Below are 24,676 nucleotides of genomic sequence, written 5' to 3' on the forward strand. Positions count from 1 at the left end.
CAGGGGCTGAGGCTGAGATTCCAATCGGAGAAGCTGGCTGTGTCCATGGAATGGGATCGAGGGGGGCTGGCACGCCTAGACTTTGTTTGGGTGTGACTCTGTAGGAAGGGGGAGGGGCTGACACTTCCTCCTGAGCATGCCTTGTGTGGGACGGAGGGGAGGGGACTGGCACTCCTCCCACTAAACTCGGGCTACGCGTCCTGTGTGGGAGGGGAGGAGGAGAGAGACACTCCTCCCTAAGAACCTGGCATGCAGTGCCTGTGCCCGGAGTGCACAGAGGCTGAGCACCTGGCACCTTCGCCCAGGCAGCAGTATCCCGGGCTTGGGATCCATCTCTCAGTGGTGCCAGGGAGGCAGCAGCCTGGGCACCAACGCGGATCCTTCGTCTGTGCCCTTTCCATACCTCTTTGCCAATAGCGCCCTCTAGCCCTACGCCCTTGCGGCCCCTACTCAAATACCTGGAGTTGCTGAACCCCTCCCCACCCCCAAAAAAAAGTCTCCAGTCAAAGCAGGCGCAACAGAAATGAGGTCGCTAAGAGGAAGTACGAAAAGTAAGTACCATGCTCGGGGGAAGACGGGTTTGCTGAGAGTGGCTTGAATAACTTGTAAAGAACCTCCAGTCATTTCCGTTCATGTACACAGGGGCTATTGCCCGCTCCCCGCCGAGTGGTGTAACTTTGAAATCCACCTCCTTCTCTCAAGTTTACAGTTTGTGGGGTGGGGGACACATTACTCTTGCACTCGGTGTGACAAAAAAATGCGCACCCTTCTATTTCCGAACCGGAAGCGGACGTGCACGGGGAGCAGCTCCCATGAAGGACAGCAGGGGTCACGTGACCGGCCGAGGACGTGGCGCGTCACTGATGACCTCCCTGGACGTGCCTTAACCACTCTCGCTCATTGGCGGCCGGGGCGGGTGTTAACGTTACTACAGGGCCCTCTGCTTTCCTCGGTGCGACCCTCGGTGTTAGGGCAGTAACAGAAAGTAGCATATCGATGTTGGCTTATTTTCAGTACTTATTACCCGCCACTCCAACACACACCCAGAAAACAGAAGCACACCCGCACACCATTCTGACACCATCAATGGGGCTTCCCAAAACGGACTTTTCCTTACTGACAAAATAAGGTCCCCATTCTCAAAACCTCTCCAGCGTGTTCATTTTGGTCGTCCGCATATCTGCTCTCTTGTACTCACATGCAGATGGTCTTAACCCATGCATTATATACAGAACAATATACCCCTCAAGACCCCAAACTATGAATTATATGACTATTGTAATTCATTGATGGTGTTCTATTATACAAGGCTCGAACGACAAAGCAAATGATGATATCCTTCGGACGTACTTGAGAGGGCTGGGGTACATTACAAATGGCACACTTCAAGTATCTTGTGGGGATTGGCCACAACTTTCCATGAACTCTGAAGATACCTGCCACACTGGGTCATTTGAAGTATGAAGATACATTCCGCACATGTACATTCCTTTGTGTTAATGCCTGAAATTGAGCAGGTGACAATTGGGGGAGGCCTCCTTAGGAACGCACACGTTTGCGAACAATACACCGTATTTGACTAGGCATAGGGCAAGACTCTGCCATGTTTAAGGTATGTTTTAAATTCAATTAACTTTCTCGAAAAGGACGGCATGCTATCCCGTTTTTGAGTCCTTAAAATGTAACATCCACATGGAAATTGCTTGTGGATGTTTTTGGACGGTGCATTCTGGGGATTTTGGCCCTATTTGTGCCCATCCCTTGAAACAGGGCATTGATAGCCCTCAGAAAGCAGATGCATGCCTTTTAATAAATGCCTCTTGGAGGTTGAATTGGTACACATTTACGATTTGTGGTCTGCAACGTCAACCTGTGAGTGGCAACTCCGTCTGTAGGACTTGTTGAAGACTTGACATTGATGTTGTAGACCGAATAATTTTTGTGCCATTTCAACCTCTATATCTTGTCTAATGCCCAGCAAATGCATGGGAAGCTCAAACTGAAGACATACAGCATGTATGCCGATATTCCATAGAACATAACTACAAACGGTGTGAAGGGGATTATGGCCTATCATGCTGAGACAAGGCGTTGCAAATCCTAGGGACAAGATGAGTGAGTATATATGAGCCCAACTGTACCTAACAATAGCCCTCTTTCACAATCCCCCCTTTTGATACTCTGGGAATGGGATGTATACAGTAAAAGAAAAAAAATGACATTCAGTAAGTACATTTCCCCAAATAAATCATTCCCAGTGGAAACACGTGCGCATCCAGAAACGTTTTTTTTAAAAACTAGGTGTGTATTTTCAGTAGCCCATTTTTAACCTTTGGTTATTTACAAAGGGTTGGTATGATTTGCCACAATACATCTTTTCTTCTTGTTGACGTGTACAATTTTTTGCAGCATACGTTTTCTTAGAATGGGAGTGGGCCCTTTTGTGTTGGGCGTGCGGAGGAAGTTAAGGCCCGGCCAGGACTCCTGTGCTGCTGCACTTAGCAATTGTCACAGGAGTGGATTTTCCAGTTTCTGCCTCTATAGGCTAGAAAGGTTTGCACTGACAGCTTATACACTCGCATTAACTATTTACACGAGTACTTACACTTCCTGCATCCCACCCCTTCCGTCGTTCACCCATGACACCAGTGTAATCCCCTGTAACCTCAGTGGCCGAAATGTCTCTTTCGATACTTGTGTCCATGAGGCATCTTTTTTCTTTGACTATTGATCAAGGCAAGGTGATCAAATCCCCAAATTACAGAGGAACTCTTAGAAGCAGTAGTTGCATCCAGGGACAGTGGTTAAAAGAATGTCGAAAATCATGTGCTCCGTGCTGTGAACATGATTTTTGAATTGGTATAATTTTAAGCACCAGTCCCCCGTAAGTAACATCAACACCTTGAGAAAGGTTTCAAAAACGTTTTTACTTCCTCCCCAATTCAAATTTAATTTAACACCCCCCTCTCTACTCTAACCCCACCCGCCACTGCATGCGTTGTACCTTTTAGTGTATAGCGCCCCATCACTACTCCTCTGCCGACTGTACTCTAGCCCAATCCTCACTGGAATAAACTGTACTCTAAAATGCGCAGTGCTCTGTCACTACTCAAACCCAATCGTCGGAGGAACGTTTTGTATTCTCAACTGTACAGCGCTGTTTCGCTTGCAAGCTATGTTCAAGCTATTAAATGCCTTCATGCATATGGCCCTCTTTCTCTGATTAATGCCCTTGTTAAAATGTACACCCGGTGCTCTGTCCAATCGTTGATATGGTTTGTCATCGAAATGAAGCACATCGTACATATGCAAGTCTCTGCACCCTACTAACCTTCATATCACCCAATCGAGCCACAAAGTCCCCTCTGCTGTTAAATTGGTCATATTTTCATAAAGGGGCAGGGCTACGGAACCGCCTCCAGCCCCATGTGTTCCGCCTACCTTGGTTTTGCATATGTCTATTTCCTCGACAGATGTTTATGGCATTCCTTGTCTGATCCTTTCCCCTTGGCAGCTCTTCCCGAATGGCCCCTCCCACTAACTTATTACTATATACAACTGCTTCGTTGTGGCCTGCATATTAGAGGCATTGCACCTCTCTGTGCATGAGGTTTGCATTGGAAGAGGTTTTTTTTTTCTTAAATGAGAGCTTTAACTTGACTGTGGTGCTCACCCGTCATTACAGTCATTACAGCAAATGTATATTGATTTTGAAGTTGGGCTGCCTTTTTTTGCAATTTCAAGAACTGTTAATATCATTTGAATTTTTCATTTTGATGGAAGTTTGACAACAATTCAAAATTCGAGTCTAGGCTTTCAGAAATGTTTTGAATGGAAGAAGAGTTTTAATGTATGATATTAATGTTGATGACGTCCCAGGGGCCTTTCTGAGTTAACCAATACTTGTTTATTTCCAGGGGCACTGTACAACTGACTGCGACAGAAGGAGCCTTAAGCCATCATGAATTTTGATAATTTGACTTTGGAAGCGAAAAACATGTTGGATTTGCCCATCTGGGGTGAGAAGCCGTTTCATGATAAGTTTAAGACTGAAGACATTTTCCTAGCCGAGTTTGATATGCCCTCTCTGAATACGTTGGACAGTGATTATTTGAGCGGGGACTCCATTCCAAGCAAAAGCCTAACTGGGTCCCACCCCGCCCATCCGGGTGGACCAGGTACACTGCCCGAGAAGCCGAAAAGGACTGACGCAGAACCTGTGGATCACAATGAAATGCCAATCAAAGTGGACTTCTTCCGGAAGCTTGGGTATTCCTCAGAAGAGATCTCGGTGGTGCTGCAAAAACTTGGTGTGAACGCAGACACAAACATGGTGCTTGGAGAACTCGTCAAGCACGCCCCTGCCTCTGCTGATAAGGACACTCTGCCCGAAGTCTCGGCAGACTATTGCCTGGTTCCGCGAGGCGGTGGCTCGTCCCCAAGCCCGGCACCGGTGCCAGCTCTCGAAGAGATCGAAGGGAAACAGTTCAAGCCAGTAGTAATTGATGGGAGTAATGTGGCCATGAGGTAAGTTTGAAACATTCAAAGTAGGTGCATCAAATTCGCTGTGTACACTTTTTGTGGGTCTTTGTTAAACTTGAGTTGGGTATGGTCATTTATCTAGCGTTCAATACTGCTTTTTGTTTAGGGCTGCCCCTTGTGATGACACATCGTGCAGTTTCTGCCCACTCACTGCTCCAGTCGTAAATCGACTGGATCAAATGAGCCCAGCCAAGACTACAACTCCCAGGAAGCATTAGGCCATCAACTGAAATGTAAGGACTGAAGCTCTGTGTCACCTGGAAACATGAAAGAACTTTCAGCTCTACAGGGTGCATTGCACATTTTACTAGCTCTTTCTACAGAGATCTAACATGCCATTAACATTAATTGATCACAATGAAAATTGTACCTGCTTGGTAACAGATTTACTTGGGCAGTGTTCCAAGCCATCAGTCTTAGAAACATCAAACATTTGCTTGAGCTTTCTATGCTATTCCTTCAATGTGGACCTTTTTTGGTTTGGCATTTCGTCTGTAGGGCTACTCTGGGGTTCTTCAACATTTAGCACTCCAGAACCTATGTATTACAACTCTCATCAGCCCAGGACAACATTGAGGATCATGTTGGCGGAGTCGTCCAAAACATCTGGAAAGCTGCAGATTGCCGGCTCGAAATATACATACAGGCCTGGTGAAGATTCTGCAAAACAATCTTGCTGCTCCATAAATGCAACAAATGTTTACTTTAAAACATATCTTTTTAAAAAACGTCTTTCATTTGACTCGGCATCCGAGCATTGCTAAGTTGACTTTCCCTACGTTGGATCCAACCAGATCTATTACATCTATACTATGGCTTAGAAATGAGATAAAACACTCAGTTTCCATATTTGTTATCAACTTTTCATCACTGCTAAATTATATGTGGCTCTGCGGAATGGAGACTCTGAACAGTGTGAATTGTCAGGTGCAAATAGGTAACCCAGTCCTTTTGATTTTCTTTTCATCCTGATACTTGTGAACCCTCTATTTTGGAATGGGGTGGAGGCAAATCTAAAAGTACCAGAAAGCAATGCAAATACATTCACTGGATGGCCTAATTACCTCAACAAGGCCATTAGATGCCTCCTTGTTGTAGGTCCTAGGGTTTCCTTTTGCATATCATTGGTGCATTGTGCTTATTGCAATTTAAGTTGAAGCAAGCCAAGGCGACAACGCCCAGAATGCAGTAGTCTTTTTTAATGAAATTTGGATGCACTTTGTCAGTGTGACATGCATTGCCGGATTTATCATGCAGCAAAGAAAACGTGCCCCTGCATCCTCCCCCGATACAGATCAGTTTCACAACTTTATTTTTTTTAATGTTTTGCTTGCAGAAACACATCGATTTTCTAGACTCGGCCTGGGCTCTGTGTTTTGTGGATGTGCTGCCTGAGGGTTTTAGTTTTTTTTTAATGTGATACTTAAGGTGCAAGCGAAGAGGCTGCTAAAGCAATGTGAACCGCACTACACAAGACCAGATTGCTCAATATCACACATCTGAATGAGCAAATGGAAGTATTTGCACTTTGCATGTAAACTGGCCTGTTGAACTAAATGGTCTGCTTTGCAGGATGCATCATACTCTGCCTTTATTTTTTTATTTAACTTATAAAACCTGCTTAACCCAGAGACATCAAGGCATTTGTTACAGTCCAGTAACGCACACAAAAAGTTGGACATTTAAAAATTCAGAGCATAGTTTAAACAAAGTGCCATGTGCGTTTATGCAAACAGCCACGTTTTTAGAGATCTCCTAAAAGCCCAGTACGATGGCTCGGCTCTCAAGACGGGAGGGAGTTAGCTCCACTGTTTTGCTGCAAAGGTGGGAAAGCAAGTGCTGCCAGCTTTAGACCGTTTGAATTTCAGTTGCATCAGTTTGTTGGTATAGGCTGATCTGCGGGGCCTGTTGGATTGATCTCTGATGATTTCCTAAGCCAAGTAGGGTGGAGCTGAGTTGGCGAGACATCTGTTTGCAATGGATAATATCTTAAATATAATTAGTTCCTGGATCGGCAGCCAGTGAGCATTTTTGCTTGCGACCAAGATGTGCTCCCGTCTCGGGATATTGAGAGCAGCTCGGATGGCGTTATTCTGGATCACCTGTAACTTCTGAATGTTATAAGAGGAGGTGCCAGCAAACAAGGCGTTGCAATAATCAAGTCTTGATCGTATGATGGCTTGTGCAATGGTAAGGAAATAAATGGGCACTTGCTTTCTTTGTTGTTAACGGGGGTCCTGGTTCTAGAAAGCAAAAGCACGTACACGGGTCCTTTCCTCTGTTTTTCTTCTCGCTTGCTACGTCACACGCTCACCCCTGGTCCTTGAACTTCGGTGCTCAGTGTTCCAGACGACTTCAGAAGCGTCCATTGCCTTTGGGGAATAAGACCCCTGGATTACTTCGCCATCTGGTGTCCAATTAGACCTGCTGACCGGTGCACCTACACCACCTACGTGATCACCTAATCTTTTGAAAGCATTTTTTTGCACAAAAGACCCTTTCACCTGTATGCAAGACTATGCAAGACAGCTGAAACCTTTCACCTGTTACCCCAAGACGCCTTGAATAACTGAAAGATCCAATACTGCTATACCCTTCAATTCGTCCTGAAGAAAGCTCGGAGTTCCTGAAAGCCATTTTTTCACCAAATAGACTTTCTATGGTTAAACTTTAATCCGAGCCAGAAACACAAATGTGTCAACCGTAGAATGTGTTTAGAATCGTTCATTACACATAGATCTATTTTTTGATTTTAACATACTTAAACCCTTGTCTGAATGGTTGACAACAGCGACCTGTTGTTTTGTAAATTTTTAACACTGCTTTTTGAATTAAACTTTGTTTTATTTGTATGATTACACGTGTGATCCTCATTAGCTAGTTTGAATAATCTCTAGCTGCCAATAGGTTCTCCCCCTTGAGCGTTTAAAGGGTGGGGCAGTCTGGTTCCTCTCCTTTTTCCTATATTGTGGAATGGTAAGGCAACTGTCCTGAGAGAGGAAGGATCTAGAGGCATAGATCAATTTTGTCGTGTGTGCCGAGGATGAGGCAATATCCTTCACTTGTCGCATGAGTGAGAGAGTAACGTCAATATATACTCCCATTGTCTTCACTGATGCGGAACCGGTATTTGAATTCCATCTATATTGAAGGAGGCGTTTTGTGCATTATGATTCTTGATCACCACCGGCGGCCCTACCAGGTGGAGCTCTGTCTTTACGTCATTCAGAGAAAGGTGCTGGGAGGCCATCCAGGCCTGGATTGTCGCATACACTTTTAGTGAGCGGGTGTCATTTAGACAGTTGCCAGACAGGGGGAGGAATATTTGTGTATCATCGGCATAATTGGTGTCGGATATGCCAATGGAGTCTAGTAAATCGAAGAGGGGTCTGGTAAATATGTTGTAAAGGGTAGGGTATATACAAGATCCTTGGAGCACTCTGTACAGGATAAGAGCAGGGGGGGGGGGCACTGTCATTCTCAGCAAACACTCTCATGTATCTGCTCTCTAAGAAGGATGTAACCCATGTAGTGGCTTCGGGGGAGAAGTTTGCTGCAGAGGTGAGATGTTGGCAAAGGATTTGATGGTCGACCAGGTCGAAGGCAGCTGAGAGGTCATGGAGGAGGACAGGTTTCCCTTCATCTCCGATCTCGTTGAGCTGGTTCTTCAGGTCAAGCAAGGCAGATTTTGTGCTATAGCCAGGGTGGAAGCCTAACAGTTTTGTACCCAAGATGTGGTGGGCTTCAAGGAATTGCTGAATTGGGATATAAGCTGTTAAATCCAGGATTTTCAGTAGGAATGGGACGGTGGTGGTGGACCTATAGTTGTTGGCAGGGTCAAGCGTGGGTTTTGCTCAGAGGGAGTACTCCACCTTCTTTAAGGCTGGGTGGTATTTGGCCAGAGGAGAAGGAAGCATTCATGAATTTCGTGATGAAGTGGACCAGTTCTTCTGAGCAGTCCTTGATGATGGAGGCGGGGTGCTGCCACCTTTGCACCTAGTGGGTTTCAGGCTCTTTAGTATGGTGGCAACCTCTGTCTCAGAGACAATGCTGAGTGAAACATAGGTAGCTGTTTGGGAGTGTATCGCATTCACTGATAGGTCAGTAGTCAATGGCACTGGGGGGGATTTGAGCAACAATTGCTTGGGATGGATTTTGTTATGACGGGTGTCCATTCTTTTCCAACATGGCATTTTGGATGTTCATGCACCAGGCCTCATCTTTTTTTGATGATGGGGGGGAGGGGGCAGCGGTGGTTTCTAATTGCCTCAGAATAGTAAAGATCTCTCTAGTGTTGAATTTGGCACTGGCGAGTCTCGTATTGTATGATGTAGATTTCACCAGGATGATGGCTTGCCTATAGAGTTTCGCAGCCTCAGTGAATTATAATTTCTGGCTGTCTGTGAGTGTTTTCTTCTGGCAGGCGTTTTTAGCTCGAAGCTCAGTAAGGGGTGAACCAGGAATTGGCGTGTTTCGCTATTTTGCATTTTCTGAACGCTAAAGTTGCTGCAGTGCCCGCCGCTAATGTAAGAGTTCTAGAATATATGTCGGCGAGTGGGCTGTGGTCATTGGTGTGCAGGTACTGTGGTTTGAGTGCCTGTAACAATGGTGCAATTCTGTCTTTCTAAGTTTATGGGAGCTGCGAGCCAAGGCCAGTGGCAGGGCATGGTGGGCGTTGGTGTGTTTGGTGGGCGAGATAGTAAAGGACACTATGTGATGGTCATAACAAGGACAAGAGGAGGTGGCATAGAAAGCTACCTGGCAGTTGAGATCTGCTATCCAGGCTAGTATGTGGCCTTTGATGTGGGTATGGTTGCAGAGTCAGTGTAAGAAGCCCATGGCACGGAGTGAAATGGCAAAAGTAGTAGCATTAGGGTCTGACTGCTCATTGAGGCCAAGGTTCAGGTCCCCTAGAAAAATCGTTCTGGAAATTGGCTTGATTTTGATGCCCAGTGTGGGCAGGAGATCTTCTTCAAATGTCAGTATCGAGCCAAGAGGGCGATAGACAATGTAGATGGTGTCAGAGGGACAGTTTGGCAGAGAGTAGGTCACAATTCCCGCCATAGGTACTGTGGTGTGTCTAATGGGAGGGTTTCTTTGGCAGTCTGTGCTACTGCACCCCCTCTTGCAATAGGTCCATCGGTTCTGTAAATGGAATAGCCAGGGATAGGGCTGGGCCAGAAGCTGCATGAAGCCAGGTTTCTGTAATAGCGAGGATGTCTGGGTTGTGGGTAGTGATGAGGTCATTTATGTTGATGGCATTTGCAGGGATAGATCTAGAATTGATCAGAGCCCCTTTTAAAGGTGTTGTAGGTAAATCCATTTTATTGGGGAGGTGTGGTGCTTTTATCACTCTAGGGTCCCGGGAAGCCAGTGTGGTAGCATCCTGGGGTGTGGGCTGGGGGGCTAGTTTTGGTATCTCGGATATTAGGCCATTTAGAGGCCTGGTTCTGGAGGGGAAGTTGGCGCGTGGTAATCCCTGCATCGGGACTTGCCAGTGCAGTGGGGTACTGTGTATAGTGGGAGTTTTGGTTTTGAAACTGTAGGTGCTTTGGTTGGGTCTTTAATTCATGGCGGGGTAAGAGCGTTCTCCTAGACGCCTATTCCTGTCCAGTCTGGGTTGGGGCAGGTATTACGCGGGTTCTTGTGCAGAGCCTGCTATTCCTCCGACATAGCTCAATAGGCGAGTCAGGATGGCGAGTGTTGCAGGACTCCCGGACCACTGAATTAGTGGTAACTAGTGAGGTACTCTGTTGCTTTCTGGTCTGGGCTGCAGGGTAGGGGCAGTGCATGCCAGCGGGCTGCGGGCTGCATTACAGCGGTCATGGCACTGCTGGGCAGTGCACGTCAGCGGGATGCGGGCTGCACTATTGGCGGCGGTCATGGCACTAACTTGCACAGTGAAACTCATCTCGTTGCTGAGCCCACCTTTGCGATCACATCCTCAAACGTACTACTGACAAGAAAGCCTGTCTTTGCCAGGAATATTTTCTCTCTGAAAAGGTAATTTAAAATGTTCAATGACAAACATGAAATCCATTTAGCTTTTGCGGTATTTTAGGAAAAATTGTTTTGAAGTGATTGTCACGTTTTTTCAAGTACTGCTTGTAAGTGTTACAGCTTTTTTTAAACTGGCTATATATTAAGCTGTGGTTCACAATAGTGCCAAAACATGGTGAAAGAAGAGCTTGTGCAGAGGTCACACCATTCATTACTAACACACAAGCTCTAGAAGCAGTCTCATTAGTCCACAATGACTTTACTCTGTTAGCTGCACCACCATATGCAGAAGTGTGCAGTTTTTTTTTTTTGGTTGACGTCATTATTACAGTATGTGTGAAGGTTACATTACGATCTCACAAATCCCATTCCCTAAGGCAGGGGTCTCCAAATGTTTTGGACTACAACTCCCATCAGAGCTGGTAGCCAGCATAGTCAATGGTGCAGAATCATGCGAGTTGTAGTCCAAAACCTTCACAGGTTGAAGAACCCTGCCCGAAGGTTAACGTGCCAGCCTTTCATCCTTTTTTTTTGGGAGGCGGGGGGGCGCAATGACGATAATCGCACCTGTTATGAACGGACTCCAGGGAGTTTATTTCAGATGTACTTCATAAATTATATTTTATCTGACTGCTGCATAGAGGGCTAGTAAAAAGTAACCCTCCGCTCTTAGCAGAAAAGGCCATCTGTGCCACATCATCTAGGGTAAGCTTGTGTGAGCGCTCCACAGTCACAGATTCCAATTCCTGTGTGAGAGCCACTGTGTGGCCTCCTGGTTACAGGTTGTATTCCTTGTAATATAGCTCAGCTGGCTAGTGAATTTGCTGTACAGATGCTCTCAATGGGCTAACCCGAATGCGGCAAATAAAAATTTGATGGCTGGAAGTTTTAGAATAAATAGGAATCACTGGCATTTCTCTAGCAACCCTCCAGGCCATCGTTATTCGCCTGCCAAGCCATTACAGAAAGGGGAAATACCATATGCAAACCAGGCTTGATCCCAACCCCAAAGGGGAAGTCCCGCCCGACCCTCTAGGTCACATTCCTTCTGCACGAGACCACAAGCATCCCAAAACATGTTTCGGCCTCATCACCGAGGAGTAGCTTGGGTCTCTATGCCCAGAAGTCACAGCCCCAAGCAGTTTAATACAGCCCTAGTGACATGCAGTCAACTCATCGGGGTGCAAAATGTGCACTCAACAATAGCCATTGCTTAGTGATATTTGATTCTTGGCGAGTAAGAAATGTGCTGTGTGTATGTATAAAATTGAGGCGGTGAGTGTCTTTTTTTTTTTTAAGGCTGGATAGTAACTTACAAGTTGAATTTTTGTCCCCTGGTCTCGTCATCCTATTAGCTAATTGAAATCCTGAAGAATCAAAAATCTCTGGTTTTATAATTTTTGCCGCCAGCCTGTAAGTTCAGTGCCTCCATTTTACTCATGGCTCAAAGCAAGAAGCAGCTTAGTAAGATGTAAAGCAACGTGGTCCTTGTTTAGGGCAACTTATGCCAATTGGCAGCCACGTGGTAGATCTCAATTCTTGGCAATACGTTATTTGCCTATAACTAATACTATACTCTTGTTTAAAAACACCTCTAACACAGCTGTACCATGTGCAGTTTAGTCTTGTTCCAAAGGCATGCCTCCTCCCTTAACTCCTAACCCTTCCTATCCATTCTGTTGCCACACCAAACGCAGGTCATCATCATTACACGGGCATCAAGGCGCTACATCTGCTCCTATTCCCAATGCTCTTGCTACAGCAAATGCTTTCTGTAAAATGCTCTCTCCTGCTACTGTTAACCATGTCGGCACTATACTAAATACTTTTTTAAAACAATCCATGGTCTTGCATCAAGGCTTAAATGTATCTTTTTATTTTTACTGTATTTACCATATGGTTCCATGATACAGATTAAGCTACACCTCCTTGCATTTCAGAAGCATAAAGCTCCTCTGGTTTCTTCCATGATTTCTACGCTTTTGCGCATTAGGTTTTTTTCTGATGAGCCTATCCTAACAGGTTCCTCCATAAGCCCCTCCTGATGTGGAGGATCTCCTTCTATACAATCAGCGCGACAGGCATAGGTGTGTGGGCATTCCTAAGGAGGAAGAGGAGGAGGAAGGGTATGTGATACTGGTGGGTAGGTTATTCCAGAGTCTTGGAGCAAAGACGATTGTAGGCCCATGTGTTGGAAGATGAGATGTTAGTTGGCAAGGGGACGTAAGCCACAGTGTTCCTGCAACAAGTTTGATCGCGTGTCCTGTTGGCCTGGTCTCGATGGACTTGCTGAATCCTCTTTAGTGTATTTGCAGCATGACGACACTTAAATGGCTCTGTTGTATCACCCCCTCTTCTATTTACACGATACTGTTTCTGCCTTCTGGATATCTCCTACCATTATTTCGAGTGCATAGTTAGTTCAGGTGGGGGATGCTACAGGGGTACAGTCTCTTTTCGAGATGCATCATTTGTAGGCGTGGTTTGACTGGTATGTGATGGTGTGCAGGCTAAAAGGTGGCACGGAGTTTGAGCTGTAAAAGGGAATGGTACTACCAGTGGACTGGAACACCATCCCATTCAAAGGGGGCGGCTGCTCCAACACCTCTGCCATTTAGGAAGGAACTCAAGACCTTGCTCTTCAGTGAATACATAGCGCGCGGGGGATAGGAGGGGGCCCCCTTGGGACCAGCTACTCCTAGGTATATACCACACCTGCAGCAAGGGATACCCAAACAACCATCACTTTTATTCACTCCCTCCACTGACCTCCTATTTAACACACATTATTGGTCCAACAGTCAGTCCCTTGCTTCCTGGCTAGCTTTGCATTATATGAACCCAAATGCAAGTGCTTATGACATTGTTGGAAGGAGATGGGCATACGGATGCTTTTTGGCCTAGCAGCACGTCTGTCCATATTATTGATTTATGGCATCGATTATATTAAAGAAATTGTGGTAGTTTCTTAGCCCAGCTTTATGTCCATTTTAAAACTTTGAGACGAGCAATTAAAACATGTGCAGGATAGTGGGGTGATGCCAGGAAATGCCTCCTCATCAGGCTGGCTGCAGGGCAGGGAATCATACAGGTCCATGCTGAGCTCTTCAGATAAGGAAGTAGGCTTCGGTCACTAAGCTCCTCTGGTGATTAGCCTCTGACTCTCTCACTGTTCATTTCCTCTTCTTGTGACTTTGAGCACCCACAGAGATGAGGAGGTGACTAACTTTAATTGTTTGTTTTTCCCTTTAATGTGCATTTCTTATCTTATATATATATGTTTAATGACAGCTAGACTTATCATAAAATAGGTGAATTATACAACTGTTTTTATTTAAACCATACAGACACAGTGGGGAAATACCTACTGTTTAATGACTCTTAAAACCTAAATGCTGTCAATTTAAGGTCTTGTTGAGTAGACCTTTAGCTCTCACTTGGTGATAATTTATCCCAAAAAATGAAACCTGCATTGGCAAAGCGAATAGTTTTGGCTTTTGCTGGGCGCTGCCATAATGGTACTATCTGGCCATATTTATTTATTGGTTATTTGTAATGCGCCTACACACAAGTGTTTCAAGGCGCATTAAGGCAAGAGGAGGGGAACAGCACGTGGTCAATGCAACAAAACATTCTTACTAGGCCTTGAGACATTCGGAGTCCTCATGTGCTATAAAAGTAAAGGGGAGAGGGGAAGAAGATGAACATGGCAGGGACACAAAACAACAAAAAGCGATCTTACTAGGCCTTCCGGCGATTCAGAAAGTGCAAGTGCGATGACACGAGATAGCTGCAGATTGCTGTCACTACTTGGGCATATGCCCACAGGGTCTGGCAAATGCCTACCACAAGCCTAAGCTTAGCTTTGCCAATTATTGTTTTTCCTAGGACTTGAGTGAAACGGCATGCAACCTTATAAATCACTGGTTGAATGCACACTTGCTTAAGACTTTTCGATTGCACCTGTAGCACATTTATATCTGCCATTAACTCTCAGAAGGCTGCTTTGAAATTACTCTTGCTTACTCTTACGGCACAACCTTTGATGTTGCTGCTTTATAACGCTTTGCTCAAAGAGATCCCAGGAGGATGTGTTTCTGGCTGAGAGACGTAGGTAGTGAGTGGGAGTGGCCACAGGGATGAAAATGTACATGGCCAGTCGATGGGTAAATAACCAAACACCCATAAGCTATTTTACTCTCCAGTGTGGACAGGAAACGGCGTCAAATCTATGCAGCAGGTAGTTCAAAGCACACCACTGGAATTGGGTGAGCCTAAGTATGGCACAGGTGTATTTTTTCAAGGAGTCTGAGATGGCATCATCCATCTGGTTTATCTTGCACTAAAACACAGAATCTGTATTTTCTTTTGTTTTCTCGGAAGTAACTTTCCAAAATAAATCAACCATATGTTTTTTTTAGTTTTGGCAATTAGGTGCCGCTAAACTGTGTTTCTATTAAGCCATAACTATTGCAATGGGAAGCTAAGATAGGAGTGAGATGAGGCGTGAGGAGGGGCAAAGCCGATGGGGGTGTTTGGGTATATACCCACCCACTGACCATATGCCATTATTACCCACTACTGGACTCACCCCGCCTAAAACACACCCTAGCTTCTGTGAAGGGACTACCAGTGTTAATTCAAAGCAGTATACTGAGAGATAATGCCTGAACTGCATTTGAAAATGTGCTACTGATAGAATAAGAATGTCTTCACCAAGTGTGCCATCAGTCACTTGATTTAGAAGCAGCATGCCAGTACTCACATCTGAAGTCCTGTTATTAAGAAGCATCAGCAAAGCCAACATTTCTAGGTTGTGTATAGGTATTAGATGGACATTTGCCAGGCATTGCGGTCATATGCCAAGATAATTGCATCATTTTCCCAACTGGTGCCATGTTATGGCCAGTTAGTAGCAGGATGGCAGTGCTTGGCAATGCGTATCCCATGCCTACACAAAAGCCCAAATTGTTGACTTCGCCAATTTTGTGTTGACAAAGACAGTGAATATGTCTTGGTCTTTGAAATGATCATGGTGAGAGGAGTCCAAGTGTCATTAGGAACATGTTTGGTGATGAGGGGACTTCACCCGCCCATGTTTACCCAGGTCTCTGATTTATGCGTAGGGACCCGGGCTGTCAGGGCTTGGCTTTCCTACCTTGCAATCCATGGAAGGTTCATTCTGTGGCTGGGATTTGAAGCCCTATTTTCACAAAAGGCGGTAATTAATGGGAAACTTCTCATAGTGCAGGTTCATCTCCAGGGACGTTTTCATGTGCGAAATTCCAACTCCCCTCGAAAAGGGCTAATTTGGGGGTCATTGACCTGTCCTGGCACCCAAGCCAACATCACCCTGCATATCCAATGGCATAAACTTAAATTGGACCGGCACAACATCTTACATCAGTTCTCAAACAATACAGTAGCTCTGTTTCTACATATTTTTCAGACCTTGGCTTGAAAGTGAAGTTGGAGGGCAAAAGAGGCCAGTAGCTTGCCAATCTTACTTTCAATTAAAATGCTCTACAGAATTTACTTTGCATGTAGACTGCTGTTTTGCACCTGAACATTCATTATGTCACCTCTTCACCTCGTTGCTTGCAGGAACATCTCATTACAATTACATTCCTAATGTTTCTTGGTACGTATGCCCCAAACGACAGTCTTACTCCGTGGTCTGTATGCACAATTTGCACTCGCCACTAGCCTATTTGACTATTGACGAGTAAAAAATTGTGTGCTGTGTCTATGTGTAGAACTGAGGTGGCAAGTGAATATTTATTTATTTGTTTGCATTTGTTAGGCGCGATAAACCCAGAAAGCTTCACGGGCTGGCTACTAGCTTGCACCTTGATTTTTGCTCCCTGATGTAGTCTACGGCCTGAATTACAAATTGTAGAACCAGGAAACCTGGGCTGAAATCCCAGCCTCCCAAACTGACCAAAGCACGCAATCCTGGGCAAATCACTTCACAGTCCCTTACCGTAACTGACAAAATCCCCCCCCCCCCCCGCCGCCACCCCCATAGGGGTTATTTGTTTAGGTGTACACCACACGAAGGGAGTCGCTCATGCTGGTTAACAGACTGCAGTGTTGCAGTGTTTTATAATAATATTGAACATTTATATAGTGCATGCTATAGGCTGAAGTGACTCTTATGTCACTCTTGGCCACATTACTTAAGAGCCATAGCAAGTGAAATAAATGACACTACTATGCTTTTTATTTGGGTGTATGGTAGTCAAGAGGGGTGTTATTGGAAAGCCCAATACAGAATTTTGGGAAGGATGTATGACAGTGTGAGATTATGACTGATCTACCCTGCACCTACAGGTTTTGAAATGGAGGGGGATCTATTCAGCGCCTGAAGTGTCTAGTTGGCTTGACACCAACAGCTGCCAGGAGCTACTATTGGCTCCCCATACCAATTGATTCTGTACAAACATACCTACGTGACATTAATTCTGTATGTTTCGGACAAACTATAAATAGGCATTGGGACACGGCTATATGCCATATTTGTATTTATTTAGATTTATATAGCGCTTTAAGCCAAAGCGCTTAGTGTAAGGGGTTATATAATTCATCTTATGTGGAAGTTAGATTTGCGGACGGCTAAGGGCTGGCTCCTATTTCCCCACTGGTAGGTCCTGCTGACTGTTTAATGCTGGATACCCAGGTCCTGCATTCGGCTTCTGCTCATCCAATCGTAATTTCAATCCCTGACCTATACGGCCATTGTAAAACCTAGCTATTTAAGTGCTGCAGGGGAAAATAACTGACCGCCCCGCCCCCCACCCAAAATAAGGTTATGTTACTTACGCCTGGCCATCCTTAGAGAAATCACCACCAAAGCTTCCTAAAAAATGACCCGTTTAAACCTAACATATAGTTTCTCGAGATTGGGTTCTTTTTTTCTAGCGCCAAATATGTTCTGTAGCAAACACCCGGTCCGCCTCTGCCATTCACTCCTACTTGGTCATCAAGAGCCCCCTCCCCCCCTTGTCCGCTTATTGGCATTGGAAATCAACCCTATTGGATAAGTCCTGTACAATAACTCCTTATTTTGGTTCCTTTAATTTTTGTAGCCCATCATTGAACCCCTCTCACGTAACTTTCTTCAAAACCGAAAGTGGAACCTTGCAAGAAGGCATTCCACGTGCCTGTAGTCTCGCCAAGTCTTTAAGCTTTAGTGAAATGCCAACAGTGCTGAGCCAGAAACTGCCGTGAAGTGTTTACCATTCCAGGCAAAGTATTACAGCTTTGGGATTAGTAGAATATCACCCAACCCAACCTGGAACAGAGAGCAAAACATGTCTTGGCTCAGAACGGTGCAGACATAGGCAAAGCACCGTTACCTAAAGTGACTCCTACATTATGCAAAGCATAACAGGGAATTGTAGACTCGTGAGTGGGTAACATAGGGTGACTAATGTGTTTCCCCAAAGGAGCTCACCACTACCCATAGCTCCTCCCTTCCTTATTATTATAACTGCGCAGATCTCTCCAAGTTGTTTGTTTAACTTATCTTGTTTGAAGTGTGGTCACCAAAATAAAACACCAGAACTATGATCATATTCGAGTAGTTGCCTGGTTGCGCCTCATGACCTGGTGCACCTATGTTTTCTTTTTGTGGGGGGGGGGGTGGTTGGGATATTACGTGGCACTTCACTGCCACCTACAAGTTGAAACGATTGCATTAGAGTAGAGGATGGGAGGAATGGCGTATGAGGAGGCATATGAGGAGGGACACAGAGCTTGCAGGCGTTGTTTGGTTATTTTCCCACCCATTGACTGGCTATACTAACCCATATGGCCATTCTCACCCAGTTCTTGCCCTTCAAAACACATCTTCATGGGAACTCTTTGAGCTCGCTTGTTCAAGCCTTACTGTCAAACGTTGTGCTCGAAATTCCTGGCACTGTTTTTTTATTTTTTTAAGCAGTCCTCTGAGAGGTGCTACTCCTATAGTAAAAATGCCTTAACCAGGTCTGCCTTCGATTTTATAAGCACTATCAACAGTTTTGGCTTGTTTATAGGTATCATGCATTTGCAGGCACTGCTATTGGATGCCCAGGTACTAGCACCATTTTGCACCTTCTACCACCAATGGCCAGTTAATACCACTACGGCTATGCGTGGCAAGTGCCTCTCCCATGCCTACATAAACGCCCACATTGTTGCCATTGCTTGTTTAGTTGGTGCTTATTAATATTATTAGTCTGATCTCAATCGTTGTGCATCACCTTGCCGCCAATGATCGTTGTGCATCACCTTGCCTCCAATGATCGTTGTGCATCACCTTGCCTCCAATGATCGTTGTGCATCACCTTGCCTCCAATGATCGTTGTGCATCACCTTGCCTCCAATGATCGTTGTGCATCACCATGCGTCTGGCTCCTTGATACTACGACCGATGTTTGTGCCACCGTTTTCCAGGGGTGTTGCATTACTACTCAAAGCTGCTGGCAGATTTCATTGATCTCCTCCTCCAGAGAGGGCATAAACAAAAGTTTTAATTCATGGATTATGCACTATTGAGAGAAGTCAAATAGCCGGTCATTGGGTCCATTATGAACCAATTACCAACACCGTCTATTAGCTTGCTTTGGTTGTTCTAGGTTCGGCCATCACAATGAAAGTGAGCAGTACGTAGTTGACTCCTTCTTCTAATTAATACCACTATCATTCGTTATTAGACACACAGACCTATAACCTCAGCCAGATCTCATCATCCCCATCCCTATTGTCTCTGACCTCAGAATTAGTTTGATTGGAATCTCCCTCTTCACCATCACCTCCCAACTCTTTCTCGCGTTCTCCCACCATCTCTCCCAAATGTACCCTTTCTTAGATCTGGCAACACCCAGAGTCCCAATACCCTAAAAAATTGGATAAGGCTTGGCACCGTAAAACCACTACGGTGGTGAAGAGTGCAGTAACTGACATTTGTGAATTCTCCCCCGTGGTGCCCCTTAGGGTTTATTGGAAGAGGTTCGTGGAGGGAGGGTTTCAGGCCTAATAACAATGGACGGCATTGGAGAAAGTGAGGAGGAGGACATGACGGCCGAGGGTGAGGGCTCGGATTATCGGAAGTGGGAAGAATGCTTAGATTATCCAGAGTAAGGAGGATGTGCTAGGAGAGGTGAGATGTTGGGACCACAGGGAACTGGCGCATAGGGAACTGACCATGGGGTGCAGGGCACCATATCCTTGAGGGTCAGCAGGCCACCATACCCCCGTGGTTGAGTTTGGGATTTTGGAGGCAGGAAGGAGAGGAGGTTCTGGTTGATTAGCAAGAGAGGGTCTGAAGAAGTGACCAAAGAAGGGAGTCTGGCCCCAAAGTGGCAAAGAGAAAGAGGGAGGAAATCGAAAGGGAGCCACCGAAGCAGAATAGGTCAGCTGGATCGCTCCTACCAAGCCTGCGCTCGCCCTGTCCTGGGCCCTTCTGACCTGCCATAGAGAGTCCACCGGGAGAGCAGAGGTTGAGTGTGGCTATCCTAGGCCAAGGGATATATCATTGTGCCATGTGATGCTGCTGACCAGCAGGGCGTGGGTCCACAAAGCTTGGGCACCTTTTCCCGTCCTGGGAGGTTCCGGCAAGAACCGAGGTATAGGCTCCCAAAAACAACTTGAGCAAGATCCTTGGAGCACTCTATGGACATGCATTTGTACCCACGGAATCCGAGAAGAGTGCACACTCTATTTCCCTCTACTTTTATTATTTTGCCCAAACTTTGTTCACGTTCCCCAATAAACCACTCTACTTTTAGTGGATGGCCGTGTCTGATCATTAATCACCCGCGACCAACTTGACGATGTGTAATGGGTGAGACAACGTGCCACCTTCCAGCCACGCCCACGTGCTCTGATTGGCCAAGCAGTGTTAAAACAAGTACAGCGAGCACCAGTAAGCACGAGGTGTAGAGCAGGGCAGCACAGGCTGAGCACTTCTTCCCTGTGGCATGAACACCCAGTAACTCCACGCCCATAGATGGATCGGGCTGGGTTACCCCGAGGACTCCATCAGGCGCGGACGGGCTTCATCGCTTGTAGGTTCCCAGCTAAGTGACGTGCATTATGCTTGCTCATTCAGCAGCCCACGTATCCTGCTGCCTGCCTTTTGACGCCCCAGTGGCTTCATCTTTTGGTCTGCTAACGAATGTGAAAGACATCAAGAGGTGTAGCATCAGTACTTTACCACCTAGTGATACCCATGAGTATCATCCAGTGGTATTTCCCACCAATAGAGGCGTTGGCCTACTTGAGCCGAGCATAAGCTTAGCAGTACACTCCATGCCCTGCACGTTCATCTTTGTATAAATTGCATTCTGGGAGTTGTAGTCTTGACTGAGTTCAATAGTATGAAATGAAGTAAAGTGGAAGCAAAGCCCGGACTGAAATAGCTTGGTCCCTAGTGGCGTGGAGACATCTGGTAACCTTAGTCGAGCAGTGCTCTGCCCATGCTGGGTGCTCCTGTTTGCCGGCCAACTCTCTCGGGCTGGACAAAGCCTATACTCAAAGGGCTGTTTCCATTGCATAACGCTGCATACCCACTTCCACCAGCAGTGCCGTATGCTGTTTGGTAGTGCAGTGCCAGTGGAGGAATGAAACACCGTTTCAGGGTAAGGCTGGGAAAGGGGGATTGTAGTTATTACACATGCCTGTGCGATAACTCTAGATAACAGAGTAGTATTCGGTCTAGATATATCATGTTTAATGAAGGATAGGTCTGTTGCGATTCAGCAGGCTGAAGAGTGCGCGTGTGATGCAAGATTCCCTTCAAGTCCGATTCAGTAGCTATATAATTACTTCTCGTTGGCAGGGGTTAAGCACAGTGCAATGTGTTTGACCGTCCTTGCCAGCTGCAGTCACTGGGCAGACCAGCGCACAAATAACATGGGCACGTACACCACCGACTGCAGCCAGGAAGCATTTTTTTTCTTCATTTGTGAACTGACTTCTACAATACTGCCATCCCATTTACAATATCGAACGCGATCATGTTCATGAAATACATTTTTTTGTTTGTTTGAGCTAAGGAGGTATGGAGGTATTGTTCAAGCATTATAGCTGTGGGAAATGAATCTGTTTTGGATTGGAAGGAAGACCAAGATGGAATATATTTTCTGGATACTTCTCCTTCTCTGCATGCTGGCCCATTTTGAGACCACAATAAAATACTAAATGCCGACACTTATCGGTTCTTTCGGGTGGAGGCCAAAACAAAGCCAAACTCCTTCTTCCCAAGTCCCCTTTCCAGCACCGTGCACGTGCTTGTTCAGATTCCCTTAGATCTGGCTCCAGAGGGGACCTGGTTCTGCTAACCTCTGCTGTCACTTCAGAGCGGAGATAACTCGTTCCTCACTTTGAGGGCAACAGTCCCGCCAGATTTACCACTGACTATGCAAATATTCCCATTTAGATGTACGTTTATTCTATGTGATTCAGAAAAACCCGGAGTGGATTTGGCTTTGATGGAGGGGACTTGAAGATCCGTTTATGATTTCTTGGCTCCATTTCTGGATTTGCAAGTGGTAGACTCTTGTGTTTGCCGTGCTGTACCATCTGTGATTTAGTAAAGCAGTCACGTGTGTTTCTTTATAGGTTCCCAGGTGGCATCTGCCCATAGACATCGGTCTTCTGCCTTTTTAGTTGTGTCTATTAGGTGCCCAAACTATTGGCATGGAAAGTAAATATAGGACAGTGATGGGAGGAGTGGCACAAAGCTGTGGGTGTTTAGGTTTTTACCCACCTATGACATTCCATGCCAGTCCCCATTTCCACCCACTTCCTACCCCTCAAAATCCCCACCAACCCACCACCAGAATCTCTTTGAGCTATCACTATACTTTTAAGGGGATGCAAGTGTTATTTCTAAGCAGTCTCCAGGCAGGTAATTGCTTAATTTCTCCTGGTGTAACGAAAGTGGCTTCGCCAAGTGTGCCTTGAACTGCTTGATTTGAAGCAATGTATTGTTTAGGCTTTTCACCGGCAGTGCCATACAATACCCAGCTACCAAAACCATTGGCCAGCTGTTGCCATTTTATGACCAGGTAGTACCATTATGGCAGTGTGCTGAAAATTCCTATCCCATGCCTACACAAATACCCACACATTTGTGTTTGTCAATGTTTGTTGGAATTGCATGCTCTCTCCTGGTAGTCTTGGCGTTGGTTAAGGTAAAGGACAGCAGCTGGTACAGGTTGGGAGAAGGTGGCGATTCTTTGACCACTCTACCCACCCTATAATCACAGGATCTTAATTAATACAATTGTGGTCTTAACTGCAATGTTGATAGTGATCATAGGACGCCGTGGCCTGCACAGGAGTTCCAGACAGATCTGTGGCGTCATGCTATGCCCTCAGATGCAAATTGCCTACAGATAATGTCTTCATTTAAATATTGATCTGCTCCCTTTACCACCTCTGACAACAGAATGTTTTGTGATTTCCAAAATGGTAGGTATGCACAATTTGAACACTTTTATTGGACTGTTGTCCAACAAGAAAGCTCAGATTATAGAAAGAAAGTGTGCAACCGGTGGATGAAGATTCCCTGTGCACACCAGTGGCACTAGAGTTGAATACTAATTTTTCCTATTTGCTCCGTAACCCTGCGTTGAAGGCTGGTGGGGCAGGCCTGGAGGCAGCACGTGCGACGATTCATCATTTGAAAAGCCACTGCCTCGTGCCATGGCCATACACTTTCTGTCTCTTGGCACCTTCTAATAACACACCCGTTTTGTCCGCCTCCATTGAGTTTAGACCTTATTCGCCATGACAGCTGCCACCTGCACAATAATTGCGGTGCAAGACAACCCCCACACCCCCATGTACACCTTTTCACTAGGCTCTTTTTTTTTCTTCTGATGGATGCACGAACATATATGCAAAAGGACCCTTTAAAGTGAGATCGGCCATGCTTCAAAGAGGGAATGGTTTTGGACACAGGGTAGATGGCTGTTTCTTGGGAAATGCCAGGTTGCCTTTCATAGGTGATCTGAAATAATCGCTGCTTTTAAGATAATTTAAGGGTCTAGATCGGACTAAATAATATTTTTTTTAAAGGAGGAACGTGTTGGTTTTGCCCTAGGATGTCTTGATCCAGCAAAAATGGCAAATAGCGGATTCGTGCATTGCATTGCATTGGTTGGGTTGTATTTTGGATGCCTGCCATTTTCTAGAGCAGTCTTGCACGTGGGTTTCTTGGCACTGACAACACCAGCATTGGTGCAGATTGCGGCAAACCCACAGCATAAATCTGTGGGTTCACACCTGAACCTATAGGGAGAGAAGTCTGGGCGACAACCAAAAGGGGACCGTCCCCTTTTCTAGATCATCTATGACCAAGGGTATCGAAAGAGTGGCGAGGAAGACCTACAACCGTACTGAACACGCTCTTTAATAGTCCGACGGTGTGGTATATGGTTGGATTTGGTAATCAACCAGTCCGCACGACCACACTCAGAGGTTGAGGGTGGTTTTTCAAATCAACGAGCGAACCCTAAATCAAAGGGAAACCCCCTTTAAATGACAAACAATAAAGGCTTGCGGCTTAGGCTCTTTGTTGTTAGGGAGAAGACATTCACAGAATTAGTCGCATTTTAGACATAACTCGCCAATGCCTAGAACCACATGGTACAAAAATACATATTTTAATGGTTATTCTTCACAATTACAATAAAACAACATATCAAAGCAAGTTTTTACACTTTGTAACAGCATCTCATCTCGCCGACGAACATACTGGGTCCAAGGTGGACTTGTGAAAAACACATAGGGATTCAAGAGCAATCCACTATAGTAGCTTACTCTTTAAAGTGACTGTTGCTATGCAACATTTCACTGGACATACCTCATTCTACACTCCTTCACTTATGTCTCATTCATACCATTCTCATTCTCATCTTCTCATACTCTTGCTCAGTACAGCAAAGATTCATACCAACAAAAACAGGCCCAACATGTTTCTTGCCTAATGGTTTCTAAGTATCAATCAAAGGAAATTCGTCAGGGGCTTAAAAAAACAGTGTTGTACAAGATACTTGTTCTAATTACATAGGCCCTCTTGGCCTCCAGTCAGTTTCCAAATTACTATCGTAATCAGTCTTTCAAGTCTTCAGTCCTTGAG

General features: G+C 45.5%; 1 protein-coding gene across 2 annotated transcripts in view; it reads left to right on the forward strand.

Moving 5' to 3' along the window:
- The first annotated feature begins 280 nt into the window (after nucleotides 1-280).
- ZC3H12A (zinc finger CCCH-type containing 12A) overlaps nucleotides 281-24,676 on the forward strand; it is a 75,927-nt gene continuing 51,531 nt past the window's right edge. Inside the window, exons 1-2 of one of the 2 annotated variants that reach the window (XM_069622641.1) lie at nucleotides 281-551; nucleotides 3,918-4,527. In XM_069622641.1, the coding sequence (XP_069478742.1) occupies nucleotides 3,962-4,527 (566 nt within the window). In that variant the 5' untranslated portion in view covers nucleotides 281-551; nucleotides 3,918-3,961. Of the gene's footprint in view, nucleotides 552-3,530; nucleotides 3,611-3,917; nucleotides 4,528-24,676 lie in introns of those variants that run through there. The other variant, XM_069622642.1, reaches the window with a different exon arrangement.

Source organism: Ambystoma mexicanum, chromosome 11 (assembly GCF_040938575.1).
Source record: "Ambystoma mexicanum isolate Mex_15411 chromosome 11, UKY_AmexF1_1, whole genome shotgun sequence".
Taxonomy (NCBI): domain Eukaryota; kingdom Metazoa; phylum Chordata; class Amphibia; order Caudata; family Ambystomatidae; genus Ambystoma; species Ambystoma mexicanum.